This window comes from Quercus lobata, chromosome 10 (assembly GCF_001633185.2).
Source record: "Quercus lobata isolate SW786 chromosome 10, ValleyOak3.0 Primary Assembly, whole genome shotgun sequence".
In the NCBI taxonomy this organism is placed as follows: Eukaryota; Viridiplantae; Streptophyta; class Magnoliopsida; order Fagales; family Fagaceae; genus Quercus; species Quercus lobata.
Genome location: NC_044913.1, coordinates 25,180,591 through 25,199,175, shown reverse-complemented (window position 1 = coordinate 25,199,175; position 18,585 = coordinate 25,180,591). Strand labels below are relative to the sequence as shown.

The following is an 18,585-nucleotide window of genomic DNA, read 5'->3' as shown; positions in this document are numbered from 1 at the left end:
TGTAAGGTTGGATGGATGTAAGCAGCCTGAAAGTTTTATCATTCACGAAGCTGGATACACAGTGTAATCATGTCCAACTCCAAGTAATATAATATAATATTAATATTATATATATATATATATATATTATATATATAATACACAGTGTAAGGTTGGCTGCTACACGAAGCTGGATACACAGTATATTCATGTCCAACTCCAAGTAATATAATATTATATTATATATTATATATAATACAGTAATACACTGTAAAGTTGGCTGTTTGAGAGTTTGTAGCATTATATATTATACACGGATGCTTATATATATAATAATATAATATAAACTATTAAGGTTGGCTTGGCTGTTTGGATCATTATGTGATCATTATGAAATGAAAAAATACATTATTTGGCATAGGTTTCTTGAACAGGTTGATATATTGATGTTGGGCGTGCTTCTTTTGTTTTTGTATGGAAACTGAGCTATGATTTATTTTTTACCCCAGCCTATTTTGTATTCTAGAGTTGATTGAATTGTAGTTTTTTACAGACACTTAGATAATCAATTTGAATATATGTTTTTAAATATAATGAATGCATTGAATATTTAGTGGAAGACATGAAATAAATGAAATTGAAAAATAACAACATGCTACTAGAGAATCGATGTTGAATTCCAATAGCTAATGTCACATCATTTGGAAAAAAATTGGTAGCTTTCCCGTGCATCGCACGGGTTAGCGACTAGTATAAATAAATTATGTTGTTTACATCCTATTTGGCATTTAATTCCAAAATCACAATATATAAATATATATATATATATATATATATATTTATATATAAAGGAAAAAAATAGCTTTGAGAATAAAAAGACAAAAATTTAACATTGAGAAGACGCATAAATCAACTAATATGATTCAAAAATAGTGCATTCAATTTGATGTTATCAGAAATACTGAGCATTATGTCATACTCACCAAACTACATACAAGAAGATTTTCAAAACATTATGTCATACTCACCAAAGACCAAACTACATGCATGAAGATTTTCAAAACATTATATCAAAAGATTGGGGAGTATAACATAATGATGAGTATTTTGGTGAGTATAACATTGAAAAAAACAATGTTAATATCAAATAATTTTTCATTTAACTACGAAAAACAGCTCCTTGGGCTGAAAACATTTTATACCCCAAAAAAAGCATAAAAATATTTTGGACAAGGTTTTTATGCAACCCACTCTGTGGTTTTTTCAATTGCCATGTAATGGATGGCATAAAAACCTTGCTCAAACATTTTTGGCCCCAAGAGGGAAAAAAAAAAAAAAAAATCCCAAAAATCTACAAATGACCAAAGTATTGTCAAAACCTCAAAAATGCCATTGAACAGTTGAAAATGACTATAATACCCACAACATCTCTAAAACATCTAAAATAATACCCTTGAAATGTATAAAATGACCAAAATATTCTAAAATATTTAAAGTAACCAAAATAGCCTAAAAATGGAGGGGGGAAAAAAAAAAAAAAACTCTTTGAAACCTCTAAAAATAACTGAAATACTATTGAACATACAAAATGACCAAAATAGCTTTAAAAATTTCTAATATAACTGAAATAAGTCAATAACTCTAAATTAGGAGAGAAAAAAACCCCCAAAAAAAAAAAAAGATTCCTAAAAAAATTGTAATAATATATCTATCAAATGTCATACCAAAAAAAAAAAAAAAACTTCTTCCAAATGTCTTTTTTTTTTTTAATTTTTTTTTTTTTTTTTTTTTTGTGCTATTGTATTCTTATTTTGTTATGTGCTTATTAACGAAAGCTTCAACAAATTTATTTTGATTTTATATGTAGATTGATTTTTAATTGATATGTATTAATATTTTAAAGAAGTGAGTTAATTTTTTTTATTTAATATCTATATAAAAGACCATTTTGATTGAGGGGGAGGGAGAGGGAGTGAAGGGGAATAGAATAAAGTTAGCTAAAAAAAGGCTAATTTTGAACTAATTCCTCTCTACTCTACTTTACTCCCCTCTGTCCCTCTCAATCTAAACGGACCATAAGAGTATAGGAAAATTTGTGGTTTTTGTACAAGCCAAAATATTGAAAATGTTTTTCAAAGCATTTTTTTAGGATTATAACCAAGTACATAAAAAGAAGATAGAAAGTATGTTTAAAAGTCTCAAAAAAAAAAAAAAAAAAAAATTGCTCGTTAAAAACAAGTTCGCTCTTACTTATCAAAAAAAAAAAAAAAGGTTTACTCTTACAAACAACTAATATATGGGAGTGAGAGCAGTGGTTGAGACTACTTGAGAGCTTAAAAACTTTTGGACAGCTATAAAAGCACAAAGAGAAACCCAAGAACTCTCTCTTCCTCCCTAACAAAGACGACAAAAACCTCAAAAACTCTACAAAAATGTTTTGAAGATATTTACTAAATATGAAGAATAATTACTACTACTTCCTACCTGCAAAATGTTTTGGAAGAAAGGTAGGAAAGAACAGCAGAAATTATGGGCTTGCAAGATTTAGGACCTTATCAATCCAAGAAAAGTCCCTTGTAGCAAATTCAAAATCGAAAGGAGGAAGAGCATATTCCTCACCACATTCATCGCCAAGAGTAGGATAAGCATCAATGTCATCCATAAAATCCAAAAACGATTGTTCTTCTTCAAGATTTGTGTCCACACTGCCTTCTTCTTTGATTGAATTTCCAATTCCATTACCAACTAGAGCTGCAGTAGAGCCATATTGAATTGGTTCCTCATTGTTTTCTTCTTTGATTGAATATCCAATTCCATTACCAACTAGAGCTGCAGTAGAGCCATATTGAATTGGTTCCTCACTGTTTTCTTCTTTGATTGAATATCCAATTCCATTACCAAGTATAGCTGGCGTAGAGACCTCAAGCACAGATGATGGGGAGAATGGATGAGAAAACAAATCTTTACACTCTTCGGATATGGCATTCACATCAGTCGATAGCAAATTCTTATTCTTCTCTAACCATTGCAATCTTTCAAACTCAAGACTCCTTTTCTTATAAGCCAAAGCAGCCTCAATCTCAGTATTAAAAGTGCCTAGCCACACTCGACAACCTTCAATTGGGTCAGTAATCTCCGAGCCATACTTCCCCGATGACCTTAACCGAACACCCTTGTAGATAGAAGATGATCTTCCAACTTTATTTTTATAAATAAACTCATTACTAGCACTAGTCTCACCAACTTCCATATCTTTGCAGAGCTGATTACTAATACTAATTTTTTGTTTGCATTTATCTGAATTGTGTTGTGGACAAGTATCTGTATATGAATCATGTTGGGGTCCCGGAAGAAAAATCTCCTTGACATTGCGCTTACCACCCATTGATTCATGTTTAAACTCATATTTTTCTTCTTCATCATCACTTGAAGATTCAGTGGCATAAGGATCAGAGTATATGATACGAATTTTCCTCATAGAGTTTTTCTTCGATGTGTAACAATTGTTGTCTTGGTTTAATCGTACATTCTTTTTGCGGTCAGCCATTTAGAACCCCTATAAAATTATAAATCCCCAAAAGGAAATACAATTAAAATATGGAAAACAGGTATCCAGAATCCGAAAGGGGAAAAAAAAAAAAACATGATTTCGGATATTATTTATTCTTTACACTCTTAACACATGTATACTCTTTGCACTCTTAACACATATGCCAAATTTTGTACAAATAGGATATTATTTACTAAATGATCCATAAACTTAATTTTTATATATAATTTTAGAATACAAAAACTCACAATTTAAACAATTGATTGATGATCTTTGATGTTCTAGAAATTTTGCAAGGATGGAGGACATAAGAAGAAAATATAATCTAATAGTCTTAAGTTACAACCAATTTTGTAGTCAAATTTTGTCCTTTAAGTAATCTTAAAACCAATTGAAATAGTTGCGGTGCCTATCATATAATATCATGGACAAAGTTTAGTTACAAAATTGATTATAACCTAAAACTATAACATCTTTTAAAAAAATTAACATCACTACATATTTTGAAAATCTAACCGTTGATTGCATGTTCTTTACGCTCTTAATACACATGTCAAATTTTGTAATAATCAGATATTATTTACTATATGATCTATAAACTTATATTTTATATATAATTTTAGACTACAAAAACTCACAATTTAAATAATTGATTGATGACATAGTTATTGATCATTGATCTTTTAGAAAATTTGTAAGGATGGAGGATTTAAGAAGAAAATATAACCTAATAGTGAATTTGTCAAACTTCACATCCAATAAAAAGATATTGAGTGAAGTTGTAGTTTTAAACTAAAACCAATTTTGTAACCAAACTTTGTCATTTAAGTAATTCTAAAACCAATTGAAACTGTTGCATTACCTATTATATAATATCATAGACAAAGTTTAGTTACAAAATTGATTGTAACCTAAGGTTACAACTTCTTTTAAAAAAATTAACATCACTATATATTTTGAAAATCTAACCGTTAGATTGTATGTTCTTTACGCTCTTAATACACATGTTAAATTTTGTAACAATCAGATATTATTTACTATATGATCTATAAGCTTATATTTTATACATAATTTTAAACTACAAAAACTTACAATTTAAACAATTTATTAATGACATAGCTATTGATTTTTAATTTTTTAGAAATTTTGCAAGTATAGAGAATATAAGAAGAAAATATAATCCAATTGTGGATTTATCAAAATCACCACCAATAAAAAAATATTAAGTAAGGTTATAAATTTAGGTTACAACTAATTTTGTAACTAAATTTTGTCTAAATACCATGTTATTATGTAAGTGTTTATTTGACAAACTTGCTTATTTAAAGAAAAGAAAAGTGCTACTTTATTAGGTATGATTATATTTTCTTCTAAAAGAAAGTTATAATTATATTTTGACTAACTTTTAGCAAATGAATAATATTTTGGTAAAGAGTTTTGATCTTTTTTATTGATTGCTTTTACGAAAGTTAACTATAATTGAAAAAAATAAACTAATCTTTAAAAACGTGGACATAAAAAAAAAAAATATATATATATATATATATATTTTTTTTTTTTTTTGAGAAAGACATAAAAAATAAACGAAAAAGCTAAAAAACACAAAGCTAATATTTGTTCTCACGTACATTGAATAAGCATAAATAAATAATCCTAAAATCCATTAAAACTCTTGCCACTAATCATAAGTGATAAGTTAAAGATAAAAATAATATTTGTTCCTTCATTGAATAAGCAAAAAATAAAACAAAATAGAATAAAAATCTTAAAACCCATTGAAACCCCAGCCCTGGATCATAAATTAGACACAGAAATAATATTTGTTCCTACATTGAAAAAGCATCAATAAATAAATAGACAAAAGCCCACATACCGTTTTGATCTTAATAGCACGGAAAAAGTTGGGGAAGTCTGTTTCAGGGTCTGAGCATGACACCAAGATTGAATGCAAAAGGTGATCAAGAACTAGAGGAATGTGATAAAGGCAGAGGCTGATTCAGAGCTCCATATAGCACATCAAACTCAATCGACATAATTATGTCCTCTGCTTCACACTGCTCTTTGTCTCTATTGGGAGCCTTCACTGTCTTGTCGTGAAGAGAGAGAGAGAGAGAACAAATAGAGAATCTTATATATAAGCACACGGAAAATATTGCAGCCTTTTCCGAAAAGGAAACGGTAACAAAGAAAAATCAAGTTCCTAGTTTTAGTGCTTACCCAAGTCGGTGAGTGATTTCTCTTCTCAGTAGAGTTTCTTTTCTCTCTCTTTCCTCTTCTTGATTTCTCTCTCTCTCTCTCTCTCCTCTTCTTGAACTCTGTCTCTCTATTCTCTTCAGCTTTCCTTAGGAGGAAAGGTACAAAGGGAACTATGAAGGAAGGGGGCCTTTAAGCGAAGTCACAAAGCGCTTTGGAAGACCATTGTCCTAAGCCTATGGCCCTATTTGGCCTTGGTTTGGTTCTAGTTCTACTGGTTTTAAATTTGATTGTTGTGTGTGTGACAACTTTTATTTTTAAAGGTGTATGCGTATCACTCTAAAAAAGGTAAGTTGTGTAAAACAGTAAAAAAAAAGATAAGGTTTGGGTTTAGCGGTCCTGCACTGGATTCATTAGGATGATGATGTATGTTTACCTAACAGGATGATGACATATGTCCAAAATGAATATATGTCATCTTCATGATAGGATAATTAAAGAATGTTAAATTATAAATTACAACTTCTAACTTTGACCAAAATTCAATTCAATGCTCTAACTTCATTTTTGTTCAATCGAGTCTTCTAAATTTCAAGTTTATTCAATTAAGGCGTGTAGTCATAGTTTGTTAAGTGGGTTGTCGATAAATGCCAAAAACGACATAATTTTATTTCTTATTTCTCAATTTTCAAATAAAAAAATTAGAGAAACTAAAACAAAAATTATTTTTAAAAGGAAACCAACGATTGGACTTGTTTTGCTTCAAGGCAGAGCAACAAGTCCTGGTTGCAGTAATAGTTGTCTTCCATAGAGCTATTTTCGAAGGAGCCACTCTACAAGCTCGTTTTTGTGCACAGGAATGATGGGGGTGGCTCCAAGGTTGGTTTTGGGCCCCTTATTATAGCTAGATGGCTATTATTTGAAAGGGATTTAGATTTTTCAAGAGAGATCGAAGAGAGGGGGAGATTTTTTATTATTATTAATTTGATGGAATTTTTAATTTAAAAAATTAAAAGAAAAGCAATATGACACCATTTTGGCACACTTAACGCCAATCCTCTAAACGAAGATGACTAGATGACCTAATTGAATAAATTTGAAAGTTAGAGGACTAAATCTAATGAAACTGAAGTTAAAGTACTGAATTGAATTTCAAGCAAAGATAGAGAATGGAATTTGTAATTTAGCCAAAATAAATAAAACACAGATGCAAACTGAAGGAGTAAAAATATGGCATGACGAACCTTCGTTAAATTGGGCCTGATGGATCCTAGCCCATGGGCCGATAGTGGGTAAGCCCAAGGCACAGCGGAAATCCTAGACTGAAAATACTTGCTACACACGCCTGAATCATCATAGAATCCCAAAGAAAATAGGAGTCTTAGCACAAAGAGAATTTCGGAAGATATGCACATTAATGAAGATCTTCTCTACAAGGAAAAGTCTTGTCCATCACGTTTGGGACTATTCAAGGGGATTCCTATAAGGAAAAGACTTTTACACCAAGGAAGAGAGGCCAACCTTTTACTACTATAAAAACCCCAATACCCTCACAAATCAAGGTACACATAATTTACCCTTCTCTAGCACTTTAGAGTTGAAAGAATAGTTCTGACTTGACCTTCGGAGGGTATTTGGCCAGCAGCACACCGGTGCTCTCTGTTAGGTCTTCTCTCTTTTCTTTGTAGGTGTCGTTACAAGTGTGCGAGGATCGTGTAGCTCACTGGTGATATTTACGGCATCATCAGTTGGTGCCGTCTGTGGGAAAAAATAGCATCATAACTGCAGCTTGTAGGCCATACAAACGCTACCCGGATAAAGGGCTGCATGGTACTTACACACTCGATGGCAACCACCAACAACGTTCAGGAAGACAAGCCACAACCTACTGCCCTGGAGAGACAGGTCCTAACCCTTACAGCGGCAATGGAGCACCTCACCAAACAAAACCAGACCCTAGAAGAATAGCTATGACAAAAGAACGTGGCAACGGGAAACCAAGAAGAAGATCAAGAAGGTGCCAGTGTTGATCGCAGGAACCAGGAGAGACCGGAGGGTAGTAACACCCTAAGCAGACCAAAGCGACAAAATATATGCCTCCCAACCCTCATGGATGTGGCTCCGCCTATTGTCGCGGAGATGCAGACAATGAAGGAGCAGATGGAAGTTATGATGAACGCCCTCAAGGGATGAGTATCCAGCGACCTTGACGACCTAGTCAACCGAACCGACTCACCATTCACTGCCTCCGTCAATTGTTTCCCTCTGCCGCATAAATTCTGCATGCCACATATATGCAGTTACGACGGAGTCAAGGATCCTCTAGATCACCTGAAGACCTTCAAGACATTGATGCACCTTCAAGGAATTGTAGACAAGATAATGTGTAGGGCCTTCCCTACAACGCTGAAGGGTGCTGCGAGAATTTGTTTTAGTCGGTTAACGCCTGGCTCTATCAGTACTTTCAAGGAGCTGAGCGCTCAGTTCACTTCACACTTCATTGGAGGACACAGGTACAAGAAGTCAACTGCATGCCTGATGAACATTAAGCAGTGGGAGGATGAGACGCTGAGGTCCTACATAACTCGTTTCAACAAGGAGGCCCTCTCAATTGACCAGGCGGACGACAAGATACTCGTGGCAGCATTCACTAATGGGATACGAAAGGGTAAGTTCCCATTTTCTCTGTACAAAAATGATCCAAAAACCATGTCGGAAGTGCTCTACATGGCTACCAAGTATATGAACGCGGAAAACGTATTGCTGACCCACGAGGATAAGCCTAGAAAAAGGGAAAGGCAGGAGGACACAAGACAGGATAGAGGGCGCAAAGTGGCTAGGACTGGAGAACAACAGGATGATAGACGCTCCAAACCCCCCATTAGGAGATTCACAAGCTTCACTCCGTTAACTACCTCAATAGATCAAGTCTTCATGCAGATCAAAGACGAAGGAACCCTGACATTCCCAGGCAAGTTAAAGGGAGATCCCAGCAAGAGACCAAGGGATAAGTACTGCCGCTTCCATCGAGACCACGGGCACGACACAGCTGACTACTATGATCTAAAATAGCAGATAGAGGCCCTTATAAGACAGGGGAAACTACAGAGGTTCGTGAGCAAGGAGAAAACGGATCCGCCCCAAGTGCAAACCCCACGACGGGAGAATGAGCGCCCAAGGCCGCCTATTGGAGACATAAGAATGATCGTAGGGGGCACGACAACTTCTGGGTCGTCCAAAAAGGCCAAGAAAACCTACCTAAGAATGGTCCAGAACGTCCAGCTCACGGGCACTGTACCCAAGATGGCACGGATCGACAACCCCGTCATCGGATTTTCAGAAGAAGATGCCTGAAGGTTGCACCACCCGCATGACGACGCGCTTGTTGTCAGCCTAAGGGTAGGAGACTACAACATGCACCGGGTTCTAGTCGACAACGGCAATTCGGCAAACATCTTGTATTACCCGGCTTTTCAGCAGATGAGAATTGATAGAGAATAGTTGGTCCTGGTTAATGTCCCTCTAGTTGGTTTCGGAGGGATGAGAGTGTTCCCCATCAGTACCGTCACATTGACGGAAACAGTGGAAGATTACCCCTAGCAAATCACTAAGGAAGTAACTTTCCTGATGGTTGACTGTTCATCTGCTTACAATGCCATTCTCGGACAACCCACCCTCAACTCATGGAAGATTGTAACTTTGACCTACCATTTAATGATCAAGTTCCCAACGGATTATGGAGTAGGAGAATTGTGTGGAAATCAAGTGGCAGTGCGAGAATGCTATATTGCTATGCTAGAGATGGACAATCAACAGCAAACAATGTGCATAGAAGAACGACGGACAGTAACCGAGCCAGTTGAAGAGTTAGAAGAAATAATCCTTGATGACTCAAGGCCAGAACGGACGACTAGAGTGGGGACATTAGCAAGCTGGCCGATGCGCCAAGAGCTCATGACATTCTTAAGAGACAATCAAGACGTGTTCACCTGGAGTCACGAGGATATGCCAGGGATCGACCCCACAATCATGGTTCACAAACTGAATGTATCACCCACATTCTCCCCAATCCAGCAGAAGAAACGAGTATTCGCTCAAGAGTGGGAAAAAGCCATTGCTGAGGAAGTACAAAAGTTGCTTGAGATAGATTTCATCCGAGAAGTGTATTATCCCGACTGGTTGGCAAACGTCGTCATGGTTAAGAAGGCCAATGGAAAGTGGAGGATGTGCGTAGAATTCACGGACCTCAATAAGGCCTACCTTAAAGACAGCTATCCACTCCCTCGGATAGATATTCTGGTTGACTTAACTGCAAGACACCAACTTTTGAGCTTCATGGACGCTTTCTCGGGCTATAACCAAATCAAGATGGAAGAAATCGATCAAGAGAAGACCTTTTTCGTCACCAGCCAGGGACTGTTATGCAACAAGGTGATGCCATTCGGACTTAAAAATGCTGGAACGACATACCAAAGATTAATGACCAAGATGTTCGCGCACCAGATCAGGAGAAACGTGCAGGTTTATATTGATAACATGCTGGTAAAAAGCCTACACGAAGAAGATCATCTAGGCGACCTCCGTGAGACCTTTGACACCCTCTGATTATATAACATGAAGTTGAACCCAGGTAAGTGTGCGTTCGGAGTGACGGTTGGGAAATTCTTGGGCTTCATGATATCCTAAAGAGGTATAGAGATTAACCTAGAGAAGGTACGGGCCATAATAGAATTAGAACCGCCGAGGACGGTCAAGGAAGTGCAAAGTTTGAATGGCAAAATCGCAGCCCTGAACAGGTTTGTCTCAAAGCGACGGACAAATGTCTACCTTTCTTCCGCACCCTGAGGAAATCGTTTGAATGGACGGACGAATGCCAGATAGCGTTTGACAACTTAAAGACATATCTCTCATCTCCACCATTACTCAGTCCATCTAAGCCGGGAGAAGAGCTTTACCTATATTTAGTTGTTTCACAAGCCGCTGTTAGCGCAGCTTTGGTGAGAGAGGAAGATGGATCTCAGAGACCAGTCTACTTCACAAGCTGAGCGCTTCGGGGAGCAGAAGAGCGGTACCCTTAGATGGAGAAATTGGCCTTCGCGTTGATAACTGTTGCGCGAAAACTCAAACCGTACTTTCAAGCACACACTATCGTTGTTCTGATGGATAAGCCCTTGAAAAAAGCCATGAGTAGCCCCGAGGCAGCAGGAAGAATGGCTTTGTGGGCAGTAGAGCTCAGCGAGTTTGACATACAGTACTATCCTCGAACGACTGTAAAAGGGCAAGTGGTGGCTGATTTCATTGCCGAATTCACTCTTGGAGATGGCCAGGGGGCAAAGGATACACGACAATGGAACGTTTATACGGACGGATCTTCAAATAGACGAGCAGGAGGGGCTAGCGTAGTAATCCAAACCCCGGAGGGGGATAGGATCGAGTGCATGATTTGACTAGATTTCCCTACAACCAACAACGAGGCAAAATATGAAACTTTGGTGGCAGGGCTAGACCTCGCAAAGGCTGCAGGTGCTGAAAACGTGGTCGTACATTGCAACTCACAGGTAGTAACAAGTCAGATTAATGGCGGCTACGAGTGTAAGAATGAAAGGATGAAGAGGTATCTAGAAGAGGTAAAGAATCAAATCAGCAACCTCGAAGTCAGATTTGTTCAAATCCCGAGGGGAGAAAACGAATGCGCCGACCGTCTAGCAAAAGCAACCTCAGCAGAATTTATGCTTGTCCCCGAATAGGTATTGTCATTTGTCGAAGTCTCCAACTTATTGATGACGGAAAAAATGTGCAGGAAGTAAATTCTGAAAGCAATTGGACTACGCCTTTGATATCATACCTGAAGACTGGCGTTTTACCAGACGGGAGTGACACCGCTAGAAAGGTAAAGGTCCAAGCATCATGATTTGTGTTGATAAAAGATTTTTTATACAAAAGAGGATTCTCCTGGCCGTACCTAAGGTGTCTATGCCATGAGGAAGCAGATTACGTAATGAGAGAAGTCCACGAGGGTATCTGCGGAAATCACTCAAGGGCACGGTCATTGGTGCACAAGTTGATCCGAGCAGGATACTATTGGCCTACGATAATGAAGGACGCACAAGCCTATGTCAAGGCCTGCGACAAATGTCAAAGGTTCAGTAATCTCATCAGGCAACCATCCAAGGAACTAACCCCTATGACGGCCCCTTGGCCCTTCGCTTAATGGGGACTAGACATCATGGGCCCTTTCCCAGCAGCAGTTAGGCAGTTAAAATTCCTGGTAGTTGGTATCGACTACTTCACTAAGTGGGTGGAAGCAGAAGTCCTAGCCACTATTATGGAGAGGAATATTCGGAGCTTTGTTTGGAGGAATATCATATGCATGTACGGGATACCTAGAGTGCTTGTCTCCGACAACGGAAAGCAATTCGACAACAGTGCATTTAGGGACTTCTGCTCGGACCTAGGTATCAAGAATCACTACTCGTCACCAGCACACCCACAGGCCAACGGGCAAGTTGAAGTCACGAACCGGTCCTTACTCAAGATCATCAAGACCCGGCTCGAGGGGGCAAAGGGTATCTGGCTAGACAAGCTGCCAAGTGTTCTGTAGGCCTACAAAACTACAGCAAGAACACCCACTGGAGAAACGCCGTTTCGACTGGCATACGGAAGTGAAGCTGTCATCCCAGCAGAAGTAGGGCTCACAAGCTTTTGGGTGGAGAGCTACGACGAGAATAAGAATGAAGAGGCCACACGACTTCAGCTCGATCTGGTGGATGAGGTACGAATGACAGCAGAGCAAAGGATGGCGCGGTATCAGAATCTCATGGCGAAACACTACAACTCCAACCTCAGGCGTAGAGACTTTCAGGTCGGAGATCTTGTACTGCGAAATGTAATGGGCGCTACTAGAGATCCTTCGCAAGGAAAACTCGGCCCCAACTTGGAAGGATCCTACAGGATTGCATCATGGCAGAGGAAGGGTACCTACCACCTCGAGACACTGAACGGACAAAAGCTTCAGCACCCATGGAACACAGAGCACCTACAGAAATACTATCAGTAGGGATAGCATGAAGAGCAACGACGCTATTTTCATTTTTTCTTCCTAGTTTTTACTACAACTATTAGTTTTACTTTAACTTTTTGCTACAATACTTCAAGTATCTTATTAAGTCCAAGGGGGCAGGTACTTTTTTACTTGCTACAATACTTCGAGTATCTTTTTAAGCCCAAGGGGGCAGGTACTTTTCTACAAATACACGATTGAATATTCAGACATAACTGTCTTTTCAACCTGAATTCTTATAAAGTCCACAAACTGGACGGATCATCCCAAAAAGGATGAAGTTTCTAAAGCCCATAAATGTGGAAGGACACAAACAAAGTCCACAACCTGGACGGATCATCCTAGACGGGTGAAATTCAAAGTCCATAAAAGTGGACGGATAATAAATAAAGTCCACAAGCTGGACGGATCATTCAAGACGGGTGAGAACTTCTTAAGTCCATAAAAATGGACGGTTAGTATATAAAGTCCACAAGCTGGACGAGTAATCCCGACGGGTGAAACTTCTTAAGTCCAAAAAAATGGACGATTAATATACAAAGACCACAAACTGGACGGATTGTCCTAGACGGGTGAAATTCAAAGTCCATAAAAATGGACGGATAATAAATAATGTCCACAAGCTAGACGGATCATCCAAGACGGGTGAGAACTTCTTAAGTCCATAAAAATGGACAGTTAATATACAAAGTCCACAAGCTGGACGGGTAATCCTGGACGGGTGAAACTTCTTAAGTCCATAAAAATGGACGGTGAAGATACAAAATCCACAAGTTGGACGGATCATCCCAGACGAATGAAGCTTCTTAAGTCCATACAATGGACGGATAACAACAAATTCCTTAAGTTCATATAAGTGGACGGATACAAGTCCACGAACCAGACGGATTGTCCTATAAGGATGAAAAATTCCAATGACCAAAAACATGGGCGGACATAAGCCAAAAACCACAGAAAGCACGGATCATCCCATTAGGTAAAAATTCTAAGTCCACAAGAAAGGACGGGATAAACTACCTGGTATTTGCGGTGGACGGTTTGTCCATACAAGATCTAAAATTATGTACGAATCCATAAAGATGGATGGTTCTCCATAAAGTGGACGGGTCATCCGTTAAGGATGAAAATTTTAGCCCAGGAAATAGACAACTGTAGAGGACGTAGATTTATACATCTCGTTCAAATAATAAAGATAGTAACCGATCACACAAAAGACAAATAAGACGGGCATAAAATTGCGGAATAAAGCAAATAACATTGACGGATAAAACCCTCGAGGGGCAATTGTTCAATACACAAATTTAATGACGGATTGTTCTCAAACTTAGCAAAAAAAAAAAAAAAAACTCTATTCTTTAGGGTCTGCATCTTGAACATTTTGTGCTTGAGCTGACTCTCCGTCGCCTTGGGCTGCTTCCTCAGCAAAAAGGTCATTTGTGTTCTCTAAGGCGACGGGCATAGCGAACGACTAGGCTTGGTCGTCAACTTTAATCATGGACACATCCAGGGCAGGGTAGGCCTGCTTAACTTGATGGAGCGCGTCATCAAAACCTTGCAGGAATAAGTCTCCTAGCTCGGACAGCAAGGCATCAGAGTCACAATACTCTCGTATCGCCACCTCCTTAGCCTGACGGAGCTTTTCCTTCAGGTCTTGGACCTCCTTGTCTTTGACCTCCATGGCCTTCTTCGCCTCGTCCGTCTTTTGCTCAAGCTCCTTCCTCACCTGCTCTGAAAGCTCAAACTTTTTCTCCATAGTAGACTTCCATTTGTTAAGTTGACACAGCTCATCCTTCATATGCTCTGCCTTTGCTTGCACACATTCCAAAGCCGTCTCACGGTTAATGCACTGATCTATTAGCCCCTTCATCATAATCATGGACTGAAACAAAAAAGTTAAAAGAAGTGTTAGATAAAAAGCTAAGTGGAGTGGACGGACGTAAGCCGACGGAAAAAGATTACCTGTGCAATCGCGAAGAGCCCTGTCTCCCCCATTGCCTCCGTGGAATGATTGCCTAAATCCTCATAGTCCTCCGACATGATGATAGACGAAAGTTGCTCAAGGGCATATTTGGAGTCGTCACAGAGGAGGGAAGGTGGCTTCTCCTGGTTAGTAGATAGGGCCTTCATAAAACCCTTGCCAGACCCATGCTTTGTTGGGGTGACTGTCTTCACACACTCAGCCATCAACCCTACGACGGGCACCAATGGGACCTTTTGTTGCTTAAGTGGATGGTCCCCTTTGGACGGTTGTTTCCTTTTTATCAACAGAGCCGTTCCCTTAGGAGCCACATCGCCGGATTCCTTTCTCTTGGCAGCCTGTGTTTTAATCAACGCCCTCCTTTTAGCGTCGTCCATCTCTGTAAAGAAGGATGGATGAAGTTATTAACTAACAAAGCTAAAAACCATTTAAGAAAAATAAGGTTGATGGACTTACGTCTGAGAATTTTGGCGTTATATCTTACGGCTTCTGGCGTTGGTTCAGGATTGTCACAATACCAGTGGATTGTATCAGAATTCACTAACTTTGGCCAAGTCCTTTCCTCCGGTTGGGTCTTTGAAAAAATCTTTTCAAGAAAACTAAACTCCTCAATACTAACTTGTGGACGCCGTCTAACTGCAAGAGAAAAGGACGATTAAAAGTGATGGAGAAATTATAACTGAACGAATGTAAATAGAATCTACAAACTAGGACAGGTGCATATTGGACGGATTTAATACTCCCCAAGTAGTGTCGACGGGCATATGTTCCGTCTCCCCTGGACGACCCATCCACTTGTCACCCTCTAGGAAGAAATAACGACTCTTCCAGTCTTTATTTGAGTCGAGGGTTTCAAATTTAACCTTCAACAACGGACTCCTACTAGCAAAACTGTACATCCCCCTTGATCTGTCTATTTCATCTGGACGGTAGCAGTGGAGGAATTCCCGCACCGTCAGCCTCCTAGCACCGTCTATCATAGCACCATATAGAATCTCCATTGCTATGAAGACCTTCCAGGCATTCGAAGATATTTGGGTGACTGACAGACCCAGATACTTGAGAAGCTCTTGATGAAGGGTACTTAGTGGAAACCTAAGTCCCGCCTTCAGCATCTGTTCGTACATCCCGACACCTTCTACCCCTTTGTAATAACATTTCTCAGATAAATAGGGTAGACGGATTGGAATATTATCTAGAATTTGAAAATTAGCCCTAAAAGTGTTGAAGTGTTTCTCCTTGATGGTGGATGTGAAATTATGCACCGTCCACTTTGGTAGCATGATGAACTCTCTAAGTCCATCAGCACCTACGACGGATCTTATTGGTTGTTCCTTGCCGTCATCAGAAACATCCTCTGGTTCAGCCATCTCCATATCCTCATTTGTTAAGGACGAGGAAGAGGCGAACGAACTCCTTTCTTCACCTGGACTCTCTTGGTCTTTGTGACTGATCGGGTATACTTCCTCGTAATCCGCCTCCTCACGAACGACTGATTGATTACTTGATGCACTAGACATTGCCTACACGTGACAACAAAACCTAAGACTGACGGATCTAGAAGTACTGATGGGTGCATATAAAATTCTAGGAAAATAAAAAGTACATTTGCAGGACTTATGAAAAGAGAATACTTACCAAATCTGTGAATAAGTGAAGGACGACGGTTGTGTTGATGACAGGTACAGCTATTGAACAGATCGCTCTCTGACAAGGTTGATGGTAGCGCTCTGACAATATGTTTCAATTGAAAATGGAGAAATAAGAAAGGAGAAGTGTGATATATATATAGGAAGTGCACGGAAGATGAAGCGACGCTTCGATCAGGGGAAAAAACCAATCAAAGAGCGACACGTGTCGTGCATCATAATTGCTTGACAACTTGTCAGGGATGGGCGCAGTTTGTGTCGTCCTCTTTGAGATCCGTCAACCCCCAGAATATTGAACTGTCACCCTATTGGTCCGTCCACTCAGGCGTGACGGACCCATAGGGTGAAGGGGGCAACTAAAGGAGTAAAAATGTGGCATGACGGACCTTCATTAAATTGGGCCTGATGGATCCTAGCCTATGGGCTGATAGTGGGTAAGCCCAAGGCACAGCGGAAACCCTAGACTGGAAATACTTGCTACACACACCTGAATCATCATAGAATCTCAAAGAAAATAGGAATCCTAGCACAAAGAGAATTCCGGAAGATACGCACGTTAATGAAGATCTTCTCTTTAAGAAAAAGTCTTGTCCATCACGTTTGGGACTATTCAAGGGGATTCCCATAAGGAAAAGACTTCTACACCAAGGAAGAGAGGCCAACCTTTTACTACTATAAAAGCCCCAATACCCTCACAAATCAAGGTACGCATAATTTACCCTTCTCTAGCACTCTAGAGTTGAGAGAATAGTTCTGACTTGACCTTCGGAGGGTGTTTGGCTTGCACCACATCGATGCTCTCTATTAGGTCTTCTCTATTTTCTTTGTAGGTGTTGTTACAAGTGTGCGAGGATCGTGTAGCTCACTGGTGATATTTACGGCATCATCACAAACAAACATGTATAATCGGACCCCTCATCAAGTTTGCATCTTTTGTTGCCATAAAAGATTTCACAATTTTCAAGGTAGATAATAAAATGATGTTAATAATAGGTTAAGATAAGAACCAATATTCCACTCAAAAAAATAGATGAGAACTAATAAAAATCTCTCAATTTAACTATTATGAAAAATATTGTGGCAATTATTATGTCTATAACATTACTTGTTAGTTAAGGTAGTGCATCATTCCTTGCTTCTTCGATTGAGTATATTTTTTGAAAAATGTTTTCTTTCACTTTCAAGTGTTTAGAATAACAAAAACTTGCTCAAACCAACATCATTTTTCCGTTAACATGAAAACACAGAGTTGAAAATGTTTTTTTTATCCCTAAAGTAATGCAAAACATTTTAGCATCAAGATGAGTTCAAATATTCTGTCTCATAATTCCTGCTCCATTTTATACTTCACCAATAAAAATTAGACACACGCCCAACTCTTTGATTAAATCCTCATTTTCAACATTTTTCTAAAATAAATAATTCAAACCATCCCCACCATCGCTGGTCACTACCAACAATCTTTGCTAGCGCCACTAAAAAGATCTCATTGACGTTATCAGATGCCATACAACTCCGCCTACAGTAATTAGAAAAAAAAAAAAAAAAACCCACTAGCCACCACCTTGTGTGTACCCATAACTTATTAATTTTCTTCAAAATCAATGGCAACGGTGTGGTGTTGATGGGTTCATGATCTCTTCCTAATGGCGCCAGAGATAGTTGTTTGTGATGGACCGGTAGTGGTGATTGGTGGGGATGTGTTGGGTTTTTTTTGCTGCTAGTAGCGATGGATGGCTGGCCGATGATGGTGGATGATAGCTGGACCAGTCGCTGATGAAGAATAGTGGTGGTAGTGGTTGATGGGGATGGTTTTTGTTATTTATTTTAGGAAAGCTAAAATATGAAAAGGCTAAGAATTAAGATTTAATTAAAAGAGGCGGGTATGTGTCAAATTTTTATTAGTGAAGCAGAGAGTGTGGTGCAAAAGATTTGGACTCCATCAAGAGAACAAAAACCTCTAATATATATATGCTCCAAAAATCTTTTAAAAAAATTACTAAAGTACCTTCAAAACCTCCACAATGCAACTAAACCCTTCAAAATGATCATAATACCCTTAACACTTTGAAAACCTTTAAAATTACCAAAATATCTCTAAAAAATTATAAAATGATAAAAATACTGTCAAATATTTAAAGTGTCCAAAACAACCTTAAAACCTCTAATATAATTC

At 38.6% G+C, this 18,585-nt stretch overlaps 2 protein-coding genes across 3 annotated transcripts; one reads left to right on the top strand and one right to left on the bottom strand.

The window, feature by feature from the left end:
• Positions 1-2,263: 2,263 nt before the first annotated feature.
• LOC115966097 (ethylene-responsive transcription factor ERF118-like) lies at positions 2,264-5,980 on the bottom strand. 2 transcript variants are annotated; one of them, XM_031085440.1, is made up of 3 exons: positions 5,747-5,980; positions 5,403-5,612; positions 2,264-3,535 (listed from the first exon to the last, which is right to left on the bottom strand). In XM_031085440.1, exon 3 carries the CDS (start codon positions 3,524-3,526, stop codon positions 2,507-2,509), a length of 1,020 nt encoding a protein of 339 aa, XP_030941300.1. In that variant the 5' UTR covers positions 3,527-3,535; positions 5,403-5,612; positions 5,747-5,980; the 3' UTR covers positions 2,264-2,506. The 2 variants fall into 2 exon arrangements, with proteins under 2 accessions (XP_030941300.1, XP_030941299.1); XM_031085439.1 differs by having other exon boundaries at positions 5,403-5,980.
• Positions 5,981-8,005: 2,025 nt separating this feature from the next.
• On the top strand, positions 8,006-8,794 carry LOC115964556. The gene has a single exon (XM_031083843.1). The coding sequence runs from the start codon at positions 8,006-8,008 to the stop codon at positions 8,792-8,794; it is 789 nt and encodes a 262-aa protein (XP_030939703.1).
• Positions 8,795-18,585: the final 9,791 nt, after the last annotated feature.

Bases quoted from the DNA above. Each gene is read 5' to 3' on its own strand.
- LOC115966097 (XM_031085439.1), bottom strand. From the start codon at position 3,526: ATGGCTGACCGCAAAAAGAATGTACGATTAAACCAAGACAACAATTGT.
- LOC115964556 (XM_031083843.1), top strand. From the start codon at position 8,006: ATGCCACATATATGCAGTTACGACGGAGTCAAGGATCCTCTAGATCAC.